At 45.0% G+C, this 21947-nt stretch overlaps 1 protein-coding gene across 1 annotated transcript in view; it reads left to right on the forward strand.

Annotated features, from left to right (window-relative positions):
- Abcc2 (ATP binding cassette subfamily C member 2) overlaps window positions 1–14806 on the forward strand; it is a 55198-nt gene extending 40392 nt beyond the window's left edge. The window contains exons 23-31 of the mRNA XM_029472477.1: window positions 1076–1231; window positions 1818–2017; window positions 3597–3723; window positions 5771–5872; window positions 6383–6526; window positions 8100–8258; window positions 9911–10077; window positions 12617–12811; window positions 13499–14806. Coding sequence (XP_029328337.1) covers window positions 1076–1231; window positions 1818–2017; window positions 3597–3723; window positions 5771–5872; window positions 6383–6526; window positions 8100–8258; window positions 9911–10077; window positions 12617–12811; window positions 13499–13628 — 1380 coding nt within the window. The 3' untranslated portion in view covers window positions 13629–14806. The remainder of the gene's footprint in view (window positions 1–1075; window positions 1232–1817; window positions 2018–3596; window positions 3724–5770; window positions 5873–6382; window positions 6527–8099; window positions 8259–9910; window positions 10078–12616; window positions 12812–13498) is intronic.
- The last annotated feature ends 7141 nt before the right edge of the window (window positions 14807–21947 follow it).

Here is a 21947-nt window from a genome sequence, read left to right on the forward strand (position 1 = left end):
CTCACAACCATCCATAAGATCTGATGCCCTCTTCTGGAGTGTCTGAAGACAGCTACAGTGTACTCACATATAATAAAATAAAATAAATAAATCTAAAAAAAAAAAAGAAAAAAAGAAAGAGAAAGAGAGAGAGAGTAGAAGAAAAAAAAGGTGGAGAATCTAAGATAGGTGAGGATCAAAGTAATTCTCGTAGAAGTGGTGGCTAGTGAGGCTTTGGCTTATCTGCCAGCCCTGGACATGGCTAACTTATGTGCATGCTGACATAGCGTGGGACAGGTACATAGACTCAGAAGCACCTCAGTACAGAACTCTCTTGTCCCTGGCTGAACTTGGGAAACTCCAGAAATCATCTGGACTTGTCTTAGTGCTCCCATGCGCAGTTGATGTATAGGATTAACATAGTCCTCTAGGAAAGCCAGGGGAGGGCAACCCAAGATCTAAAATAGGCTTTCCAAGCGTGTTGCAAACCATCTACCCTTCCATTAGTTTCCTCAGTTTATTTCTCACAACACGAGACAACATGGCAGTTAAGCCATCTTCTGCTTCTGAGTTCCTTGGCTGGGACGCTAAGCAGTGGGAGATAGATTCAGCCCCCTTTCCTTTCCCTCTAAAACTCTATGAAATAAATGGAATATACGTAAAGGTGGGAGACAAAACTTTGTACACCAGAGTTTTAAAACAAGTGTGTATTGGATGTCTCTTGTGCGCCAGACTCTCTACTGGCGATTTAATAGGCCGAGAACCCGTAAAATGAGGATTCTCTGAAAGACTCTAGTAGTTTGCAGTGTAGGTCTCATGAAGGTGAAGAATGAGAGAGTGAGAAATCCACCAGATCTATTGGGAAAGCGGAAGCTTATTACCATAGGGCTCTGGAAGAATTTAGAAAAGTAAGGAGACCACAAAAATCTGATTAATTTTGGAGGACTGGTATGATCTATTACAAATGGACGGCTTGAGATGAAATGGCAAAATCCCGAGGAACTGAGACAACCTGAGCGTGCCGGACGGAATCGGGAAGATGAGCAACGTCTTACAAGCTCACTGGCTCATCGTCTCTCCTAATCTGTATCCCTAGGATATTTCTACGGTGGACGACGTACTCCCCCAGACTTTTCGAAGCTGGCTGCTGTGTTTCTTCGGCATAGTTAGCACTCTCGTGATGATCTGCATGGCCACCCCCGTCTTCGCCATTATCATCATCCCTCTCAGCGTTCTCTATGTATCTGTGCAGGTGGGCTTGGGAAAGACAGGCGGGGACTCCCCCCTCTGCTTCCGAGAGCCCTGAGATGCGTCCCTTAGGTTTAACGTGGGCAGCTCCTCTACAGAGTCTTTGATGTGCCCAGAAAAGCACGGGACCACCCAGAGCTCAGTTGTCAGTATGAGTCAGTGTGTGGGTCACAGCATATGTCACCCTAAGCTGCCCCCAGAGAGCTTGGGTAGGGAACATGTTTGGATTCAAGACGTTTCGTTGATATTGTTTATTCTTTTATGTCACGTGTTGTTAGTTGAAGATGAGGTTGTTAAGTGGCAAGGGGGTGTTTGTTTGTTTGTTTAACGTTCATTGGTGTTCCGTTTCCATGTATGACTGTGTGAGGATGTCAGATCCCCTGGAAATGGAGTTACAGACAGTTGTGAACTGACATGCGGGTGCTGGGAATTGAACCCAGGTCCTTTGGAAGTGCAGCCAGTGCTCTTAACCTCTGAGCCATCTCTCCTATTTTGAGGGGTAGCCTTCAAAATATATAGCCTGGTGGCAGAGTGCTGAGAGGGAGAAGGAAGGGGACTGTCACTAACTGACTCTTGGTTTTTGAGTTCAGGTGTTTTATGTGGCTACATCCCGCCAGCTGAGACGGTTGGATTCTGTCACCAAATCTCCCATCTATTCTCACTTTAGTGAGACTGTCTCTGGTTTGCCTGTTATCCGCGCCTTTGAGCACCAGCAGAGATTTCTAGCCCACAGCGAGAAGCAGATTGACATCAACCAGAAATGTGTCTTTTCTTGGATTACCTCCAACCGGTGAGGCCTCCCTTAAGGATTTACTTAAATGAACGTCTCAGATTTCTGCATGTCTGACATTTGGCATGGGAGAGCAGGCATAGCCAGTGGTATAAAATTCATCCTGGACAGACACACACACACACACACACACACACACACACACACACACACGACCTATCAAGCTATGTAAATTGAAAGAAGAAAGTACGGACTTTGGAGTTACAGACTGGTTCTCCATCCCAGGCCCGTATTGAGCAAGCGAGGTGAATTGCCGTGCCCTCGCTAAGGAAATAGCATTGTCTTACTTTCTCAGTTATGGTAAAAGTCACATGACATGTGTGAGTCTTTGGAAACTCAAGTACCGTTCAACTGCTGGGTAAATTGAACGTCTTGTGTTTGGTTCCCTGAGCCGGGAGTCGAGACTTTTCCTAGGCACGATGCTCAAAGGTGACTAAGAAGCAGAGGTCCCAGGGAGGGGAGTCAGGAAGTTTAGTAAGATGCAAATGACAAGAAGGGAGAAGGTCACCTGCGCAGACTGGAAATCAGGAGACCGTGACAAGCAGTTAGGGATGCCTTTGAAAGAGAAAGATCCAGGGAACAGAAATTCTTCAGTGGCTTGAGTTGTTAAGGGCAGGCCAGTGGTGATCAGTATTCTTTGGAACATGGAGAGGTCAGAGGTTCTGGTTAGACTTTCCAAGAAGAAAAAGGCATATGAGTAAACCCATCGGATCCTAATTGTAATACCTGCTAGAATTATTGGTACAAATTTAATTAAATATATTTTATTTCAGAGGGCTAACTTTTTACAAAGGATGTTAAACTATGTGTTCCTCAGCCCCCCATAAAGCCCAGTTTATCCCCCTGTAGCCAACTCACACCTAACTTGTTTCTGCTCCCAGTTTTTCTCCACTTCAAAAGAAGTGCGAAGGCAGTGCTGTACTGAAGGCTCTGTAGCTTATGGGTGCCACTGCTTCCTGGTGCCAATCAAAAGAAACCGCTGCTCATTGCAAATGCAGATGCTTGCCAGGCTGGTGGCACATGCCATTAACCCCAGCAGAGCTCCAGGCCCCCCAAAGGCTGCATAATGAGACCTTGCCTCAAAGAAAAGGAAAAGGGAAAGGGAAAAAGGGAAAGGGAAAGGGAAAGGGAAAGGGAAAGGGAAAGGGAAAGGGAAAAGGAAAAGGAAAAGGAAAAGGAAAAGGAAAAGGAAGTGTAGGTGCTAAACTCACATGTGGCCCTTGAATCAGATCTCATCCAAAAGGGCTAAACATAGTTTAGATGAATTTGTATGTTAGGTTTTGAGCATTTGTCCTATGTAATTTTTATGACTTGGGACTTGGGGAAGTATTTCATTGTAGGATCCCTTTAGTTTAGGAGACTCTTCTAGAACCTTTAAAATGTGACTTATTTCCTTCAAAAAATCAATGTAATGGACTATCAAAGATTCAAGTATTTCTAAACCAAAATGAGGTAGCTCCTAAGAGCACAGCGTACCAACTGAAGCCTCTAAGAGTGTTTTACGAGCCCCCAGGTTCCTGGTGCGGACGAGAGAGTAGAGACCAATGACCCCTCTCTTTCTGCTTCCGTCACTGCGCAGGTGGCTTGCCATTCGCCTGGAGCTGGTTGGAAATCTGATTGTCTTCTGCTCAGCCTTGCTTCTGGTTATTTATAAGAATTCCTTAACCGGGGACACTGTGGGCTTTGTTCTGTCCAACGCCCTCAACGTGAGTCTGAGGACTGAAAGTCTGGCTAGGTCAACCAGTCTGACACTAAGTCTGATGTGTATGCAAGGAGGAGCGCATGCATGGCTTTTACTCTTTTCTGACCCAGAAGAACGAGGAAGACCAGTTCAAACCCTGGCTCCACATCTTCACCCGAGAGCACTCTGCTTACCTCGTTTAAGTAGGCAGCGTACCATCTGCCAGAGCAGGCACGGATCCTACTGTCCTAGTGGCTTGAAAAGACAATGTTTCTTGATTGTTTTGCTTCCTTCACTGGTTCCAGTCCACAGAGATCATGCATTTACTCTCTGGAATATCGGATTAATCCTTTGGTCAAACAACTCCTGAGCTTGCTTTTCTTATATCACAGAACAAGTTAAAAACAAAATTATTATGGGGACTCTGACAGAAACATATAACAAATGTCACTACGGCACTGCAGGACACTTGGGGGCTAAAGGCTGACATTTTACATCCCAGCGTCTGAGGCTGTGGCTTAGCACCACCTTAGCTACTTTGGACATCACGCCATCTCGCTATGCAGCTCTTCCAAGCACCTTATATTCATGTGCTTTATACTGCACTGTTGACATTAGAAATTAGTGAGGCTCAGCAGGCAGGGGATGATGCACGTTTTTAGTCCCGGCACTCAGGAGGCAGAGGCAGGTGGATCTCTGTGGGTTTGAGGCCAGCCTGGTCTACAGAGTGAGTTCCAGGACAGCCAGGGCTACACAGAGAAACCCTGTCTCAGAAAACAAAAACAAAAACAAACAAAAAAGAGATTAATGAAGCTCCAGGAGGCTTATGAGAGGGCACCCAGAGTCACTTGGTTCTTTTTGCCATTTTATCCCTCAGTTCAGTCAAGGCAGAGTAGGACACCGTTAGATTGAACCAAGATTAAATATTCAAGTGTCAACAATTATACATGGTCCTACACAAAGTTGCCACTCTTAGTCTTCATGGCCTGGTCTGGGATGTGTGGCTCTCTCTCTCTCTCTCTCTCTCTCTCTCTCTCTCTCTCTCTCTCTCTCTCTCTCAGCTCTCATTCACTCCACAAACCTCCTGTGATAATGTGCAAGCTCTCGATGCCTTCTTGAAAAAGCTCACATCTGAGTAATCCCAGTACTGCAGACTGGCCTGCACCATGTGGTTAAACACATCCGTGTGGTGGCTGGGAGACATCTAGACCCAGGGAGGACAAGGGACCATATGGATACCCAACCTTGATGGCTAAGAGAGAGACAGTCTTGCTTGACAGTCTGCTTGTTCCCCGATTCTTTTCTCATAGTATCCCCCATTTGTAGAGTACCATCTACAATTCTACAAATACACTAGGTTTGCAGGCATTAGACCTGAACTCTGGTACCAGTTCACCAAGAGCCAACCTCTTTCACCCAAGCTTTACCCCTGAATGATTCAGAGTTCATATCGCCCTTCATGTGAGCACCACACAGCTAAGTATTCAATTGTTACCCAGCCAATCAGTGTACTGGTCTTATTTCTATGCTAAGAAAATAAGAATTACAAAAGAATTGTCCTTTTTATATCACCACAGCCCTTGAATATAAATTAACTGCTCAGTTAACCTTGTGGTATAACTAACTAATTGAGGTGGTTTCTGAACCTGAATGTGTATATGTGTGTGTGTGTTGTGTGGTATTGTGTGTGTGTATGGTGTGTGTATATGTGTGTGTTGTGTGTGTGATGTGTGTGGTATGTGTGTGTGGCATGTGTGTGTGTATGTTGTGTGTGTGTGTGTGCTATGTGTGTGTATGGTGTGTGTATATGTGTGTGTTGTGTGTGTGATGTGTGTGGTATGTGTGTGTGGCATGTGTGTGTGTATGTTGTGTGTGTGTGTGTGCTATGTGTGTGTATGGTGTGTGTATATGTGTGTGTTGTGTGTGTGATGTGTGTGGTATGTGTGTGTGGCATGTGTGTGTGTATGTTGTGTGTGTGTGTGTGCTATGTGTGTGTATGGTGTGTGTATATGTGTGTGTTGTGGTGTATGTGTGGTGTGTGTTTGATATTATAATTTTTTCTTCTTCTATAGATCACACAAACCCTGAACTGGCTAGTGAGGATGACGTCAGAAGCAGAGACCAACATCGTGGCTGTTGAGCGAATAAATGAATACATAAATGTGGATAATGAGGTGAGAGTTATCGAAACCCGGGCGGAGGTCCCCAGCACGCTCTCAAGAGGGCATCTTTAGCTTTTTGTTTGTTTGTTTGTTTTGTTTTTTTCAAGACAGAGTTTCTCTGTATAGCCCTGGCTGTCCTGGAACTCACTTTGTAGACCAGGCTGGCTTCGAACTCAGAAATCTGCCTGCCTCTGCCTCCCGAGTGCTGGGATTAAAGGTGTGCGCCATCACGCCTGGCTGCATCTTTAGCTTTAAAGAACAACTTTCAAGTCTCGCATGCTCTAACCCAAAGGACTTAATTTCTTCAAATGTAAGAGGAGGAAACAGTTTTCCTAAATGGTGATGTCGTTCTAGAAACCCATAGAGCAACCTTGTAGGGTGTCTTATTGAATAAAGTCAGAAAAGCCCAGTCCACTCAGGTAGAGGTCCCCGCTACCCTTCTGTTAAATGCTATGAGTCCCACGTCAGCTGTTGGCTGGGCTGCTACCACGTCCAGCGTTTCTCATCCTTTCCCCTTGCCAGGCGCCGTGGGTGACCGACAAGAAGCCTCCCGCAGATTGGCCCAAAAAAGGTGAGATCCAGTTCAACAACTATCAAGTGCGGTATCGGCCGGAGCTGGATCTGGTCCTGAAAGGGATCACTTGTAACATCAAGAGCACCGAGAAGGTGGGTGAGAAAGACAGTCTGCTTGGGAGGACTCAGGGAATAGCCGGGCACAGAAGGAGGGTCCCAGGCCTTCACCGTTTGGGTGCAGGGAGAGAATGAGAATTCTTCCTGGACTCTGGGAACGTGGAAGGAACCCACCAGGAGGGCTGGATCCTGACTCCCTGCCAGCCCACTGGGGCTCGTTTCCTGTGCAGGCTTAAGGTGTGAAGCCTCAGACCTGGACGCAGAACTGCCGAGAATGGTGTGTAGCTGGCTGAGCCTAAGCAGGAGAGAGTCTAGTGTTCTGGTCTTTGAAGTTGAGTACACTCTTACAGGTCTAATGGAGCAAAGCTATCCATCAAATTAATCAACCTAGGCAAGGAGGCTGAGGACCAGGGTGACCCAAGGCTCATCTGGTGACAAGTCTTTCCTTCCCGCCACTAAAAGTCAAAACAAACAACCCAGTTCTCCCTGTGGTAGCTCAGATACTCAAATCAGAGCATCATGGGCAGATTAGCATGGCCCCCGAGCGAGGGGACACACAGATCCATGAAGTGCTCTACAGTTTAGAACTCCAGGCAGCCAAGGAATGCTGAGAGAGGAAGGAGAGAGTTAGCCATCCCCAAGGAAGCACGCGGCAGATGTCCGTCCCTGAAAACTTACATACACGCGGCGTTACACAGACCACGCAGCTCACGCTTAGGGATGTACGTCTGTGTATTCATGTGAATATTACATATATTCGTGTATATATATCATATATATTCATGTATTACATATATGCATGTAACAACAGTTAATGAGAAAAGAGACGATGGATTTGAGAGAGAATAAGGAAGGGTGTGTGGGGGAGGCTTGGAGGGGAGAAAGGACGGGGAGAAATGTAACTATACTCTCAGAAGACAAGAGAGGTAATACAAAATAAATTATTACATTTTTATTTATTTTGTGGGTGTGCACATGCACGTGTGAAGGACACAGAACAACCTGTTCCACCGTGTAGGTTCCAGGGGTTGAACTCGGGTCATTTGGCTTAGCAGCGAATGCCATTACCTATGCAGCCATCCCAAAGTTTCTTTCTGTCTACTTTGAAATTAAAAAATTATTTATTTTATGTATGTGAGTACCCAGTCACTGTCTTCAGACACACCAGAAGAGGGCATCGGATCCCATTACAGATGACTGTGAACCACCATGTGGTTGCTGGGAATTGAACTCAGGACCTCTGGAAGAGCAGTCAGTGCTCTTAACCACTGAGCCATCTCCCCATTCCTCTGTCTACTTTTTAAATAAAATCTTTTTTAAAAAGGGAATAAGCTATGACTGTCAAGATTGGCGGTGACAACAACGGAGAAGAGGGTTTGTCTATTTCCAGCGGCCATGGTCTTCAGCACACAACTCAGGCGGAGTATGGGAGAGCCATTTTTTTTTCTTGACATCTGGGCATTTTTTCCCTCTCATCAAAACTAAAAGCCATTTGATATATTTGGTATGGGGTTCTTTTTATCACGTGCGATTGTGAATACATAGGCTAAATTTTTTTTTCCTCCAAGAATTGCATGTTGAAGTCGATGTAAATGAACTATATTCACAGGTCGGTGTGGTGGGCAGGACCGGAGCTGGAAAATCATCCCTCACAAACTGCCTTTTCAGGATCTTAGAATCTGCAGGTGGCCAGATCACCATTGATGGGATTGATATTGCCTCCATTGGACTGCACGACCTTCGAGGGCGACTGACCATCATCCCCCAGGTTAGTTAACGAGGACTCACTTGGGCACACGCAGTGAGGAAACACTGATATGCATTCAATTACAAATACAACTCCGGCAGTTGCTTTGCTTAGTTTTCTTGTCATTGTACCTGTCAAGAAACAACTTACAGGAGGAAGGGTTATTTCGGCCCGCTGAGAAGGGGCACAGTTCTTGGTGGTAAGGCATAGCAGTAGGCATGTGGGTCCTACTGTGTCTGCACTCTCCAAGTGTCAAATATAGACACTCTCTTCCAAAAGTTGACTATCAAGATTCATCTTCATACCACGATTCCAGACTAATTCCCTGAGATTCTGTTTCTCGACTAAAGAGTTCTGTCTGTCTTTTGCATGTGACCGGTGGCTGCTAGAAGCGACCAGTAGGTGGCAGCAACGCGCCAGCACTCGGATAGAGCAGATGATTGCTTGGCGTTTCTGTTAGCCCATCAGGGTTTGCCGAGACCTTTGTAATTAGCAGTAGCAATTTTGCCGCCGAAGCTTGAAGTCATTAAGCTTTATACTCCTCATTTGATGCGGCTAAAAGATAGAGGAGGGAATTTGCTGCGGGTTTTTGCCAGCAAGCGGAACATTCATCGTATCAGCAAGAAAGACCGTCTCCCTTTGGCTTGCTCTATGGACCCTACCGAGTTAAGGATTGCCACAGAGACCTCTCCACTCACAGGAGGCGGGAGAACCATCGCTCCCTCTGCACTGTGGCCTGGTGCCTGTGGAGGGTTTGAAGTTGCTTAGTACAAGGTGACATTAGATGCCCTCTCTGTCACTCTCCCCTCTATTCCACTGAGACAAGGTCTCTCGAGGAACCTGTAGCTCGCCGTTTTGGGATTTGCTGTTGTTGTTGTTGTTTTAAGATGTTTTATTTTATGTGGTATGGGTGTTTGCCTGTGTGTATCTAAGAGAATTTGGACCTGGCTCTCACAGAAGCCTGGCATTAAGATCATGTGTTAAGGAGTGTTGTAGGCTGCCGTGTGGGTGCTAGGAAACGAATCTGGATCCTCTGCAAGAATACTACGTAGCAAGTGCTTTTAACCACAAGCCCCCTCGGGAGGATTTTTGTCTTTGGCCTTTTGGTTTTGTTTTGGCTAGCTCAGTGGTGGGTATCTCCGGACAGCCTTCTAGTCTCTGCTTCTTTCTCCCTCTCAGTGTGAGCACATAGGCTCCACTTTCTGCGGGATGCTGGGTACTCAAACTCAGGCTTGTGCGTGAGAACATCTCCTCAGGCCAGGGGTTTTCTTAGTTTAGCGCATTCTTCTCTATGGCCTCTTCAAAATGTAAGAGCATCTCAGATGACTACATGATCTCTTTCTACGTCTCTTGGTCTCCCTTGTCCTAAGCCAGGAGGCTTTGTTTCAGGAAATGATGGTCTTTTCATCTGGATGTCTACAAGTGGATCCCACAAGGGAACGAAGCAGGTGCAAACCAAGGACCACCCCACCCCCACCCCCACCCCCACCCCGTTTAGTTTTCCAGTTGCAGGTACTCTGGGCCTTCAGAGGCTTCCAAAAGCTCAATCGTGAGCCAGCTTCCTGCCAAGAGTTCATGCCAGACCACTCCTACCCACGTTCTCCTGGCCACAAAGAATGACTGAGCCCTTTGCTGACATAAGCCCTGATGGCTCCCCATTCTCCAACTTGCAGGAGCCCATTTTGTTCTCTGGGAATCTGAGGATGAATCTCGACCCTTTCAACAAATACTCAGATGAGGAGATCTGGAGGGCCCTGGAATTGGCTCATCTCAAATCCTTTGTGGCTGGCCTGCAACTTGGGTTGCTCCATGAAGTGACAGAGGGCGGTGACAACCTGAGGTAAGCTACTTCTTCCACGGGCTGTGGCAGGGTGTGAGGGAGCTGTTTCTTGTGTTCTGGTATTAGATACCATCTGGCATTGTGGGATTTATAACTGTGTAGGTCAAATTCCTAATGTGTAAAAATGTGATAAAAGCAGATGTTAAACCGGGCGTGGTGGCGCACGCCTTTGATCCCAGCACTCGGGAGGCAGAGGCAGGCGGATTTCTGAGTTTGAGGCCAGCCTGGTCTACAAAGTGAGTTCCAGGACAGCCAGAGCTATACAGAGAAACCCTGTCTGGAAAAACAAAAAAACAAAACAAACAAACACAAAAGCAGATGTTAAAAATGCATAGGAACACTTGTAGTTATGAAATGTGCCCTTCGTGTGACATTATATGACATGAACTTACAAATGCCATTGTAGTGGAAAATCACAGAAACCAGAGTCTCAAGGCTCAGCAGCAACAGCTGGATCCCTGGTCCAACCTGGTCTATTTGTTATGAAACACAGACTGGATGGACATGGGGACATGAAGATCCCCTCGGGCTATAAAAGGCATCTCAGTTTGAGAACCTCCAATTTAAAGGGACACGGATAAGATTTACTGCCTGCAAAGCTCTTGGGCATTGCAGAAACACCTTAAAATGATAACAGTGATTATAGTTTTTACCTTAAAAAAATATATATTTATATCCTGACACTTGGCTTGTGGTCTTCACTGTGCATTTGTTGACGCGAGGGTCTGGCCTTCTCCCTATGAGAGTTTGGGGTTCTCCTTCACATACTGAAGCTGAGCCATTAGGCAAAGCCTGCGGCTCGTGGGTAGTTCTTGCTTCTGACCCAAGTACCTCCACAGTGGAGGCCAGACGCAGACCACCAGCAGCTAAAGCATCAGTAGATCAAACTGGTCTGGAAGCTCTGGGTAAATGTAGGAGCTTCATATGAACACAGAAGCCCAGCCCGTGTGCCTTCTAGTCTGAACCTACATCTTAGCAAGGTTCCCAGGTGGCTTGTGCGCTGTAACCTGAGAAGCCTGCTTAAAGCCCTGGTCCCCAACTAGACTGAGGGACTCAGCCAGAGACCTTAAGTTCCACTGTCCAGACTGTCCCTCAAAACCAACTGAACCCAGGACCACGGTGACTTCACCCAGGGGGCACTTGTATGGCTTGGTAGTGAATGTCATCTGTCTTGCTTTCCTTTGCAACAGATACAGGGGGCAGCAAGGCTTAAATAGCTGTTTAGCCCTATATAAAAGACCACTCAAATATGCAGTCAGTAAATATGTATTAATACCTACTATGTGCCAGGTACTGGAGACACAGAGGCAAACCTCACAGACCCAACCCTGGATTTCCAAGCACATAAAACATATTGGGAGAGGCAGGCTTGTGGGATAAATGGCCACACTGTTAATACTGCAGGGGAGACATGGGGGACATTATGTCAGGATATGACAGTGACATTCCCTGTCTTGTCCGTGCCGAGGGATACTCCACTCTCTTACTAGGGTTTTTACTTCAGACCTGCGTTTCAAGACTTGGTTTAGGGAATTAGAACTTACATATATCAGAGGAGGAACAAAACTGATTAAAATACCTGTGGTAAGTGACAGGGGTGAGCACCAGAGAGCAGAAGAAAGCCGAGGTGGTACCTGTGATCATAAAGTACAGTTGACCCGGGCAGAACTTTGATTCTGCAGTGTGCCTGATCTTACACAACAGACAAACACTGGAAGTTCATTTTGCTTGGCTTCCTATCTCCGGCAGAAATGTTCTTACAGAGGAGTTACAGGACGTTAGTCTAACTGCCCGTTTATTACAATCCCTAATGACCACAGCGGGGAAGAGTAATCAGCAAATTCCCAAATTTTTCCTCCACATCATTTCCCAGAGCTCCTTTATGTAAGCAAGAGGTCCAGCCTTCATTATAGACTTTTACCAAATTAAAGCTATTTGCATTTTACAAGTATATTTGAATTCCACATACATTGCATCTCACACCAAGACACCAGGCTCATTAGATAGCTTCGTCTCTAATCAAGGCAGAAAGTCTTGAACAAATAATTAGCCTGAGACTAGAATTGCACATTAAAATAATGAATGCATTTGCTAAGGCCACAAAGAAATGGCACTGGGGCATCCTTAGGAAGTGCCACCCTATGTCAGCGGTGTCAGGGCAGACGCTGCTGGCGTATGCTCCTGTTATTGGCAACTGCCGCTATCATTTGCCAAATGCAAAAAAGCACTGTTTCTGGGCCAATGTCTTCCAAACTTGCTTGAACATGAAAGTATCTGGAGTGCTTATTAGAAATGTACAACTCTAGGCTGTTCCCCAGTCTGTATAGAAGGAGAGCCAGAGACAAACTTTTTAAATCAAGTATCCCGGTAAGTCTTCTTCCTGCGGAACTTTAGAAAACACTGCCTATAACGGTGGCCATGGTGAGATTTTGAAGTCGTTTTGGAAATCTGGATTGGATCGAATCATGAAACTGACCCCAAGCTACAGCTTTCCCCCTAGTCTTTGGAACTTATATGTGGCTTCTTCTGTTGATTGCAGCATAGGGCAGAGGCAGCTCCTATGCCTGGGTAGGGCTGTGCTTCGAAAATCCAAAATCCTAGTCCTGGACGAAGCCACCGCCGCAGTGGATCTAGAGACGGATAGCCTCATTCAGACAACCATCCGGAACGAGTTCTCCCAGTGCACGGTCATCACCATCGCGCACAGGCTGCACACCGTCATGGACAGTGACAAGTGAGTGTGTGAGCGCCATCACCACCACCCATAGTCATACTCGTGCACATCACTTGGATAGGGACTAGTGAGGGGGCAAAACCTAACCCCAGAGCAACAGTCACAGCTTCAGCTAGAAGCCCAGAGGCACGCCACAGCAGGAGGCTTAACAATGTCATTTGGTACTCTGAGGCTTCACGGTTTTAATACATTTAGCCAAAATTGTACATCAAGCTAATAAAAACTAATGGGGCCAAGGATAAAATAAGAAACTGTACTGATGGACTATGGGAAGCCTAGTCGGTCTTACACAGATGACGGATGTGGACATGGGCCTTCCCAGCTACCACAGCCTCAACCTTTCCTACAATAGGGCAACCGTTTGGAGAGGAAGGAGCCCCGTCTTATACCAAGCATCCTTAAACAACAAGTACTTTGTAGCAAACACATGTATCCTACTGCTCTGGCCCCTGTTGAGTGTTAGACATAGAGCCCTACTAGCTCATTGACCAGTGCTCACTGCTGCGGTTCACTGACTGTTGTCACCTGATCGTTAGACACAGAGCCACCGCTGTTGGCTCCTGCTCACTGCTGAGGCTCATTCATTGTTGGTGACTTATTGACTACAGATTAGTCCTGGTTGTCCTTACAGATTAGGTAAACTGAGACTCTGGACTTTCTAAAGATTTCCTTTCCTCTTTATTTCAGGATAATGGTGCTAGACAGCGGCAAGATTGTTGAATACGGCAGTCCTGAAGAACTGCTGTCCAATATGGGTCCCTTCTACTTGATGGCCAAGGAAGCTGGCATTGAAAGTGTGAACCACACGGAGCTCTAGCAGTGCTCCCTGGAGCTCTAGCAGTGCTCCCGGGCTAGCGGACTAGAAGAACATTTCTTAGTTACTTTGGTTCTTGTGACTGTGTCATAGGGGCAAAGCTACACAGTTTGTTGCTGTTGCTCAGGTTGGCCTCAAACTCTAAGGCTCAAGCAATCTCTGGTCTCAACCACCCTGTAAAAAAAATACACTTAAAAGGGTATCATAAATAAATACTTAAATAAATAGTATCAGGTACCTTAGAAAATCCACAACTGAGCTGGGGAGATAGCTCAGTTGTTAGGGTGCTTGCCTTGAAAGGGTGAGGATCCGATTTGACCCCTGGAACCCCCTTATACTCATTTTTTTAAGTACGGGCATAGTTGTCCATGATAACAGTTTGAGTGTTGGACAGCCAGAGGTAGTCAGGTCCTGGGGCTCACTAGCCAGCCAGCAGAGCTAGCCTGCTTGGAAAATCCCAGATCAGGAAGAGACCCTGTCTCAAAAAACAAAACAAAACAAAAAACAACAACAACAACAAAACCCCTAGGTGGACAGAGCCAAAGGCCTCAACACGCACAAACATCTGCATACACACCTCAAAATGGAAGCCTCGTTGCCTTACCTTCATCATAAGTTCTTGCTACCCCACCATTCCCAGAAATAACCGCTATTCCTAAATTTCATAGTTCTTTTGCCTGTTGTTTTAGTGCTTATTGCCTTCGTATGCTCAGGCCATATATGCTGTTTGATCTGATGTAAATGGACTCATACAGCTTGCGTCCTGTGGCTACACATTTGTTAACAATACATTTGCAGTTTGTCTACACTGATGCGCGTGGCAGGGTTCTCATTCTCTCTCTCTCTCTCTCTCTGTTCTTCAGTAGCACAGCACTGTGCAAACAGATCATACTTTCTTTCCCTACTGACAGAGGTGACTGAGCACTGGGCTTCTCCTCTGTTATCAACATCAGTGCTGTGAACATCCTGGGGTACTGCGTTTGTGTCTATAGTTTGGAAATGGGGGGTGTGCAGTCTTTACATGTATATCCTGAGCAGCTCCAGTTTAAACCGTGAGTATAGCTAAGATCTTATTTTGGGTTCGCTGCGGACACCCCCAGTTTCTTAGGAGGGTTAGTATCTATTTGTGGGCTTCTGGTACATCTGAGTGTATTACAGTGTTTAAAATGTTTTATCTCACAGTTTCAGCATCTGGATTCTTTCTCACCCATTGCCTTTTTAATGTTAATTTTTACTCATTGATTTATTTTATCACTTTTAATTTTAATAATTTAGTTATTTTTAATTTTTAAAAGATTTATTTTATTCCATGAATGTTTTACCTGCGTGCACATACGTGTATCATATGCTCAGAAGTCAGAAGAGGGCTTTAGATCCCCCTGGAACTGGAGTTACATGCAGTTAGAGCCACCTTGTGGGTCCTGGAATCGAACTTGAGCCCTCTGCAAGAACAAGTGCTCTTAACCTTGGTGCCATTTCTCCAGCCCCCTCGTGTATTATTGTGATGTCATATTTCTTTGTATGCTATCTCAACTTTTGCTATGAGCTTTTTACTTCCCTTACAATCTGATCTGAGACTGTCCTTTGAGGTTGGAGTTAAACCCAAATTCTTCCTAAGAGAAAACGCGAAGGCTTCTGCCAAAAACCTGGGATATCACCCAAGCCCCTCGGGACTAAACTCTCCCCTAAGAGTCCAAAGCAGGCAGTTCAGGCAGCTTCAGGGCACAATCATAAAAGACCTGGTTTGTGATTTACAAGTCTCAGGGAGAGTCCCCACTTAAATAGGTAGCACTGGACATGGGTTTTTTGTGGCTGTTGTTAACACCTGAATTCTATGTTCCTCATTTACCTGGCCATTTCAAAAGTAGCCTTTCAAGACTCAGGGTTATCAAAGGAGTCTGTACAGGTTTGTTTATCTTGGCTTTCTCTCTTAACTGGTGTCCTATATTATTGACAGAGGTAGATTTTTAAGCTCTCAGGGTTTGGAAGCCTGCCTGCCTTTGCCCCAACCTCACAGCTCCTTTTTTTTGGATTGTGCTGGAGGATCACTGTAGTCTTCCATTTGAGGCTGTAATTATGAAGACTTGAATCTATCCAGCACTTCGTATTTAGTGAGGTTCTCAGAGGGAGAGTATAGCTAACGTAGGCTACCCTCGCTCTCTTGCCCTGGCGGTGACCAGTTGCATTGGTTATCCAAATCGTAACTCCCCCACTGCCCCCCTCTAAAAGTTGTCCAGATTAGATAACAGTGCTTCCGTTTCCAGCGCCCTAACCGTGGCCAACACAGTTATGTAGGTATTAACCTGTTGCCTTAATGAAGACCTTGCCTTCCCTGACTCTGCAGATTGGATACATTGTAAATAGTTCACAATTAGTGGCCAGTTTTCAAAGCTATTTTGAAATGTTACCAAGGTATAACTGCAAATTAGTAGATATGAATCTAACACCCCATAGGTTGAAAAAAATACCCATTGTCCTACATACTTGGAAAGAACAATTAAACCTGGCACGTCTTGCATGAGGTACCTCCCATTTTTTGTGGCAGGGGAGGACATTTGAAGATTGATTGATACAGTCCTGTACCTCTAACACTCTGTCAGAACTATGTGTGGCTTTAACTCTGCTACTCAGGTTTGCTCTTTTTCTTGCCCCCCCCCCCAATCTTGGTTGCTCCCTTTCTCCACCATCAGCGCATCCTTTCCCTCTTCCTCAGCCCAATTTCTTTTTCACTTCTGGATAATCAGTTAAGTAATAGAATTTTCTTGTTCTGTACTTAAAAAAAAAACCACCTTATTTTCTTCTCAAGTACATTCTAAATCCGTACAATTCTCTAGCTTGCTTCTTAAAACGCGTTTCTAGATACACAACATTTGGAGAACCAAGAGGAACTTTGGAAACCAGAGGAGCAGTTTATATCTGCTGAGCCGTCACTGCCCAACCAGAGCTGTGCACCAGAATAAAGCATCAAGGAGGAAGCAGAGCCCTACCCACCTCCCATTTACATCCCGAACTAATCAGTCCAGGCTGGTCTTTGTATTGTTATCATTAGAGAACTTAGATTTACAGCCAGTTCTATTTATCTATTTATCTATTAAATGTCTAACATTTAAAAAGTCATTTAATGTAAATAAAACTATTTTATTTAAATAAACACCCAATTCCGTTGTGTTGTCAGTTAGTCTTCCCCTCACGAAGTTCTTAGTTTAGCAAAATCATTTCTGGGACTATTTTCGATAACTACGGAGGACTAGAAATCCCTCCAAAATGTCACCATCACCTTCAGTGATCTTTTGTCTGTCTCTTCTGTGCATCCGTGTATCTAATCAAGGTTTATTTTAAAGCGTTTAGTTTCTACTCAACTTTACCTAACATTGTACATTAGTCAAAAATGCCAAGCTGGTGCAACTGGCCCACTGGCTATTCAATAACCATACTTGGAGACCTACAGTGATGTGGTCAGAGGAATTAAAATGGAGAATAGTTTCCCCCTTGTCTTCCAAGGTCAACTAAGTCCCAGGAGACTGTGCAGCAGCTCTCAAAATGTCCTGTAACTATGGAAAGATGCTTAGGTCATTATTAAGCTATATTGTCTTAGCACTTTCAAATCCAGCCTTCCTCCTTCTGCTCTGTTGAAGTTGGGCTGGGATTTGTAAATCCTGGGGTTTTTTTGTTTGTTTGGTTGGTTTTTGTTTTTGTTTGGTTGTTTGCATCATATCCTACCTTTGTGAGTTTCTTCGCTCAGGAGCTACTGCAGAGAGACCTAGGGGAGGCTAAGCCGGGTCCCTGGCTGCTGTACTTCCCCCAGCCTCTCTCAGCAGTGTCTCCACTGCAGCGGTTAGGACAAGCAGCAATACTGACTTTGTTTATGGCCCTTCAGACAGTCACAGAACCAATTCTTTGTGTTCTTAGACACCCGCATCAGATGAGCAATACGGCTTCCTTAGAAGCAACGGTGGAAACAAAGTAACCACATTGATTCTCCGGAGCCAACTGCAGCAGGGAGAGGGCCAGCCCTATGGAAGGGGGTTTGTTTTGTTTTGGTTTGGTTTTTTGTAAGCTCATTTTGTGTGCAAGCTTTTGGAAATATCTGAAGAAATACATTCCATTTAGGCAACAGATTGAGAATATGTTTAACCACAAATGCATACTAATCAGGCATTGATGGGACAATTAGCAAACATTGTACAAACACAGATATTTAAACTTATGTAGCTTAGATTTACTTACCAAGGACTATATTCTACTTTAAGTGTGAGTTAGTCTTCCATATAGACTCTCAATGAACTTTTTAAAAAAGTTTTCACATTATTTAAAAATGACACAAGTTTTCATACCCTTTCTTTTACTTCCTATAAGTAATTGTTGTGCGTCAATTCTATCTATCTATCTATCTATCTATCTATCATCTATCTATCTTTTTGGGGGGCACATTGTTTTCTGTGTAACATCCCTGGCTGTCCTGGAACTCGATTTGAACTCACAGAGAGATCCGCCTGCCTCTGCCCCCAAAATGCACCACCACTGCCCAGCTAGAGTTCAGTTCTTTTTTTTTTTTTTTTTTTTTTTTTTTTTTTTTTTAGACGGGGTTTTTCTGTATAGCCCTGGCTGTCCTGGAACTCACTTTGTAGACTAGGCTGTCTCTGGAACTCAGAAATTCACCTGTCTCTGCCTCCCAAGTGCTGGGATTAAAGGCATGCGCCACCACGCCCAGCTAGAGTTCAGTTCTTAAAGAGGAAAAAAAAAAAATGGGCAAGAGGTAGAAAAGGAGAAATAAAAGAATGTACACTAGGCGTTCTCTCTTTTAGGTACAAATAAACATAAAGGTAGACCTTTAAAAAGAAAATAAAAATCAGTTTAGGCTTGTTTGAACCTTTGTTAAAAACAGACTGGTATATTCAACTTTATTTTCCAGCACTGTTCTTTTCCTTTATCTTTTATGTTAGCCGTGCTTGCTTTCATGTTGCAATGCAGAGTTGAGTCATAACAGATTTTGTTACCTCCGTTCCCTAAAATATGTAATCTCTAGGCCTTTGTTAAAACGTTTTTTTCAGACTATTATTTCCATCATCAAAATTTTACCTCAAAAATATTCTTACGATAGAGATGCTTACAATGGAATCCACAGAACCTGACAATGTGTCACGTTCTGTTACAAAGAAGGGATTTGGCTATTGTAATTAAGGGACTGGGGATGGAAAGGGTAGACGCTGGGTTATTCAGATGCCCAGCATAATCAGAGCCTGGCAGTCGGGGTATGGCTCAGAGGAGGGGCATCTGCTGAGCTGAGATGGTGACAGTGGAGACGGATGCTGAGAGACACGCTACAGCATTCGTTGCGAAGTTAAGGGGAGGAGGTCCAAGCCGAGGAAGAGTCTGAGCAGCTAAGGGAGCTCAATCCCCAGGAGCACCCACATGGTGGCTCACAACCATCTGTGATGGGGTTGGACGCCCTCTTCTGGTGTGTCTGAGGACAGCTACAGTGTACTCACATATATAAAATAAATAAACCTTTAAAAAAAATAAGAGTTGCCTTGGTCATGGTGTCTTTCCACAGTGATGGGAACCCTAAGACATATATTTAAAAAAACCTTATCTTTCCCACATCCAAAGCTGACCTCTTGAACCCCATCTTAGGGGAGGTAGCCTATATACGTGAATAAAATAAAAGCTTGCTTTAATTAATTTGGTCATGATTTTGGTTGGTGATCTAGAGGCCACTAAGAATGGCGAGCTCCAGTGGCTCTGGTGACATTGACAAGATTTCCAAGAGCACTTAAGCACTTTTGTGTCTCCTCCTGCTGTCCCTGGGATTTGAAGTACCATACTTAGCACAAGACATGCTGTAACATCTGTTCCTGTAACATTTGCTCCTGGTATATGAGAACTTCCTCCAAGGTGCTGTGAAGCCAAGGGAAGGCATCAGACAGATCCAGAATTCCACGGGGTCTTTATATTCCATGGAATATAAAGCTATACCTACCTCCCTTTTGCGGGGCTGTGGCTGGTACTCACAAAGAACAATATTTCTGAATAACTTATTCAGGAAATATAGAGTGTTCTCAAAATTCACCAACAAGAAAAGAACCCATTGCATAAGTTAGGCAAAAGACTTAGAAGGGTTGGTCTATAGTGTGGTATGCTGTGTCATATACGGGGAAACTGCAGACATTAAACCAACCAGATTGTCAGAGTCACCTGTGACTCAAGTCCGCTATAGTCAGGTCGAGTTGAATCAGCACATAGTTTCCCAACTGAAATGCAACCACCTTATTCAGCTTGACCCTATGTGGAGTTAATCATGTCCTGCTCTCAGCTGAAGTGAGGGCATTGGTCCGAGTAAGTCATAGTTTTAGCAATGGTGGATTAAGCCTGTCCTGCCTAGCCTTCCTGATTCTGTACATGAGGGGTGGCTGCCATGGGAAATGCTTGCCGCCTGACTCCTCTTGGGTGTACCAGAGACACTTGGGCATGTGGGTACTCAGGCATAGCTCTGTGACACGGTCTGCATGAGTCTTTAGCATCCCCTGGTCAGATGCAAGGTCCTAGCAGCCTATCTGTTCTCAGTACTTCCAGATACATTCACCAGGATGTTCTTTTTACTTTCCCCCTCCTGCCACCATGTTACAACTACACCAGGATAGTCTCGCATCTGTGCCTCTCTCCTTTAAGACTCTCTATCTCTTAGGCTAGGTGTTGGTGGCACATGCCTTTAATCCCAGTATGCAGATTTCTGTGAGTTAGAAGCCAGCCTGGTCTACACAGTGAGTTCCAGGATAGTCAGAGCTGCGTTGTGAGACTGTCTCAAAAAAAATCAATAAAATAAAATAAAGGACATCTCATTAAGTACTGAGGCACAGACACCCAAGTTACTTTGCAAAAGCTTTGAGTTAGGTGGTGTTATGTTCCTAATCCCAGCGCGCCAGTGGAAAGATTGTTGGGACTGTTCACATAATGTATTTCTTTGGTCACATTCCATTCACACACATCTCCCTAATTCCTCCAATCACCCCCCAGACTCCCAGCTTCCTGGTTTTTGTTTTAGTAACTGTCGACTCTAATTTGTGCTCTTCGTATACTTGTGAGGTCAGGACATCCATTGGAGTGTGGTTGACCTCCCTAGAACCTTTAAGAAAACTGAGCCTCTCCCCAGAAGTCACTAACTGTCCACAGCCCCTTGATTAACCAGGGTGTGTGTGTGTGTGTACCCTTTCTCACTGGAATGTTGTCTGGCTTGGTCTTGCCATCAAGGCATTTTTCCTGTCCTGTCTAGTTTTGCTCCAGCCCTCCCTGACTTCTGACCCTTACAATCTTTCTGTTCTCCCTCCCCCACTTCTCTGGTAGTCTCTGTGACATCTGTGTATCATTTGCAGCTGAAAACTCTACTGTCGCTACCCCTCCACACCCTGACCAGTTGTGAGTTTCTAAGCACCATTCACTGCATGAAGCAGCTCCTCTGACAAGGTCTGGGAGCTGCCTTAATTTATGGGTAGGGATGAGAACTTAGAGGGCAGTTTGGTATCTGTACACTGAGCAGAGTAACAGTGGTAGGTTCATCTGTGGGCCTGTGAGCTCCCCAGCCTGAGCCAGATTGCCTGCCCGTTTTCACAGCACTGAGCTGTGCTGTGAGGCTGCTGGGAACTGTGATCAGTAGTCAGAGGGGAGCATAATTTCCTTATGGTGAGAACTCTGGAAACATTCACAGAGGAAAGAATTCGGAACCTGTAGCTGGTCTTACCTACTTGGTGGGTTCTTTTTCCCGCCCTCCCTGTCCCTGACACCTGACAAACAAAAATAGGGGGAGAGAGGAATTAGGGAAATCCCTGAATCTAATTCCTTTTGGATCTTCTTTGACCATGGTTACTAACAAACCGAAACCAATGTCCCTATATGACCACCTCGAGGGGCTCTAACATTTAGATACCCTTGAAAAGTTCCCAGAATTCCAAACATCATCACACAATCACAGAAACTATCGGAGGCTGGCCAAACCTCTGCTAGAGCTCGAGGCAGATCAAGGTCAGCTGTTTGGGAAGATTGGAAGCAATCCAGCTCTACACCTGGGACTGAAACAAGAGCACATCCTTACGGTTTTGTTGTTGTTTTAGGAATCCAAAATTCCAGGGTTCTCACTACTAGAACCTGAACAAGGAATTGAACTCCTAGGATGAGAGACTCAAGAATTTGGGTGAAAAACTCAGCAAAGACATAGAAATGCAAGAGGAAAGCAAAACTCTAGATCAATTAAGTGCTGAAATTAAAAGTACACACCACACACCCAACACCTCATACTGTATTTTTAAAAAAATCAACTTAAAGCTGGAT

The sequence above is a fragment of the Mus caroli genome, chromosome 19 (genome assembly GCF_900094665.2).
Source record: "Mus caroli chromosome 19, CAROLI_EIJ_v1.1, whole genome shotgun sequence".
NCBI classification, from domain to species: domain Eukaryota; kingdom Metazoa; phylum Chordata; class Mammalia; order Rodentia; family Muridae; genus Mus; species Mus caroli.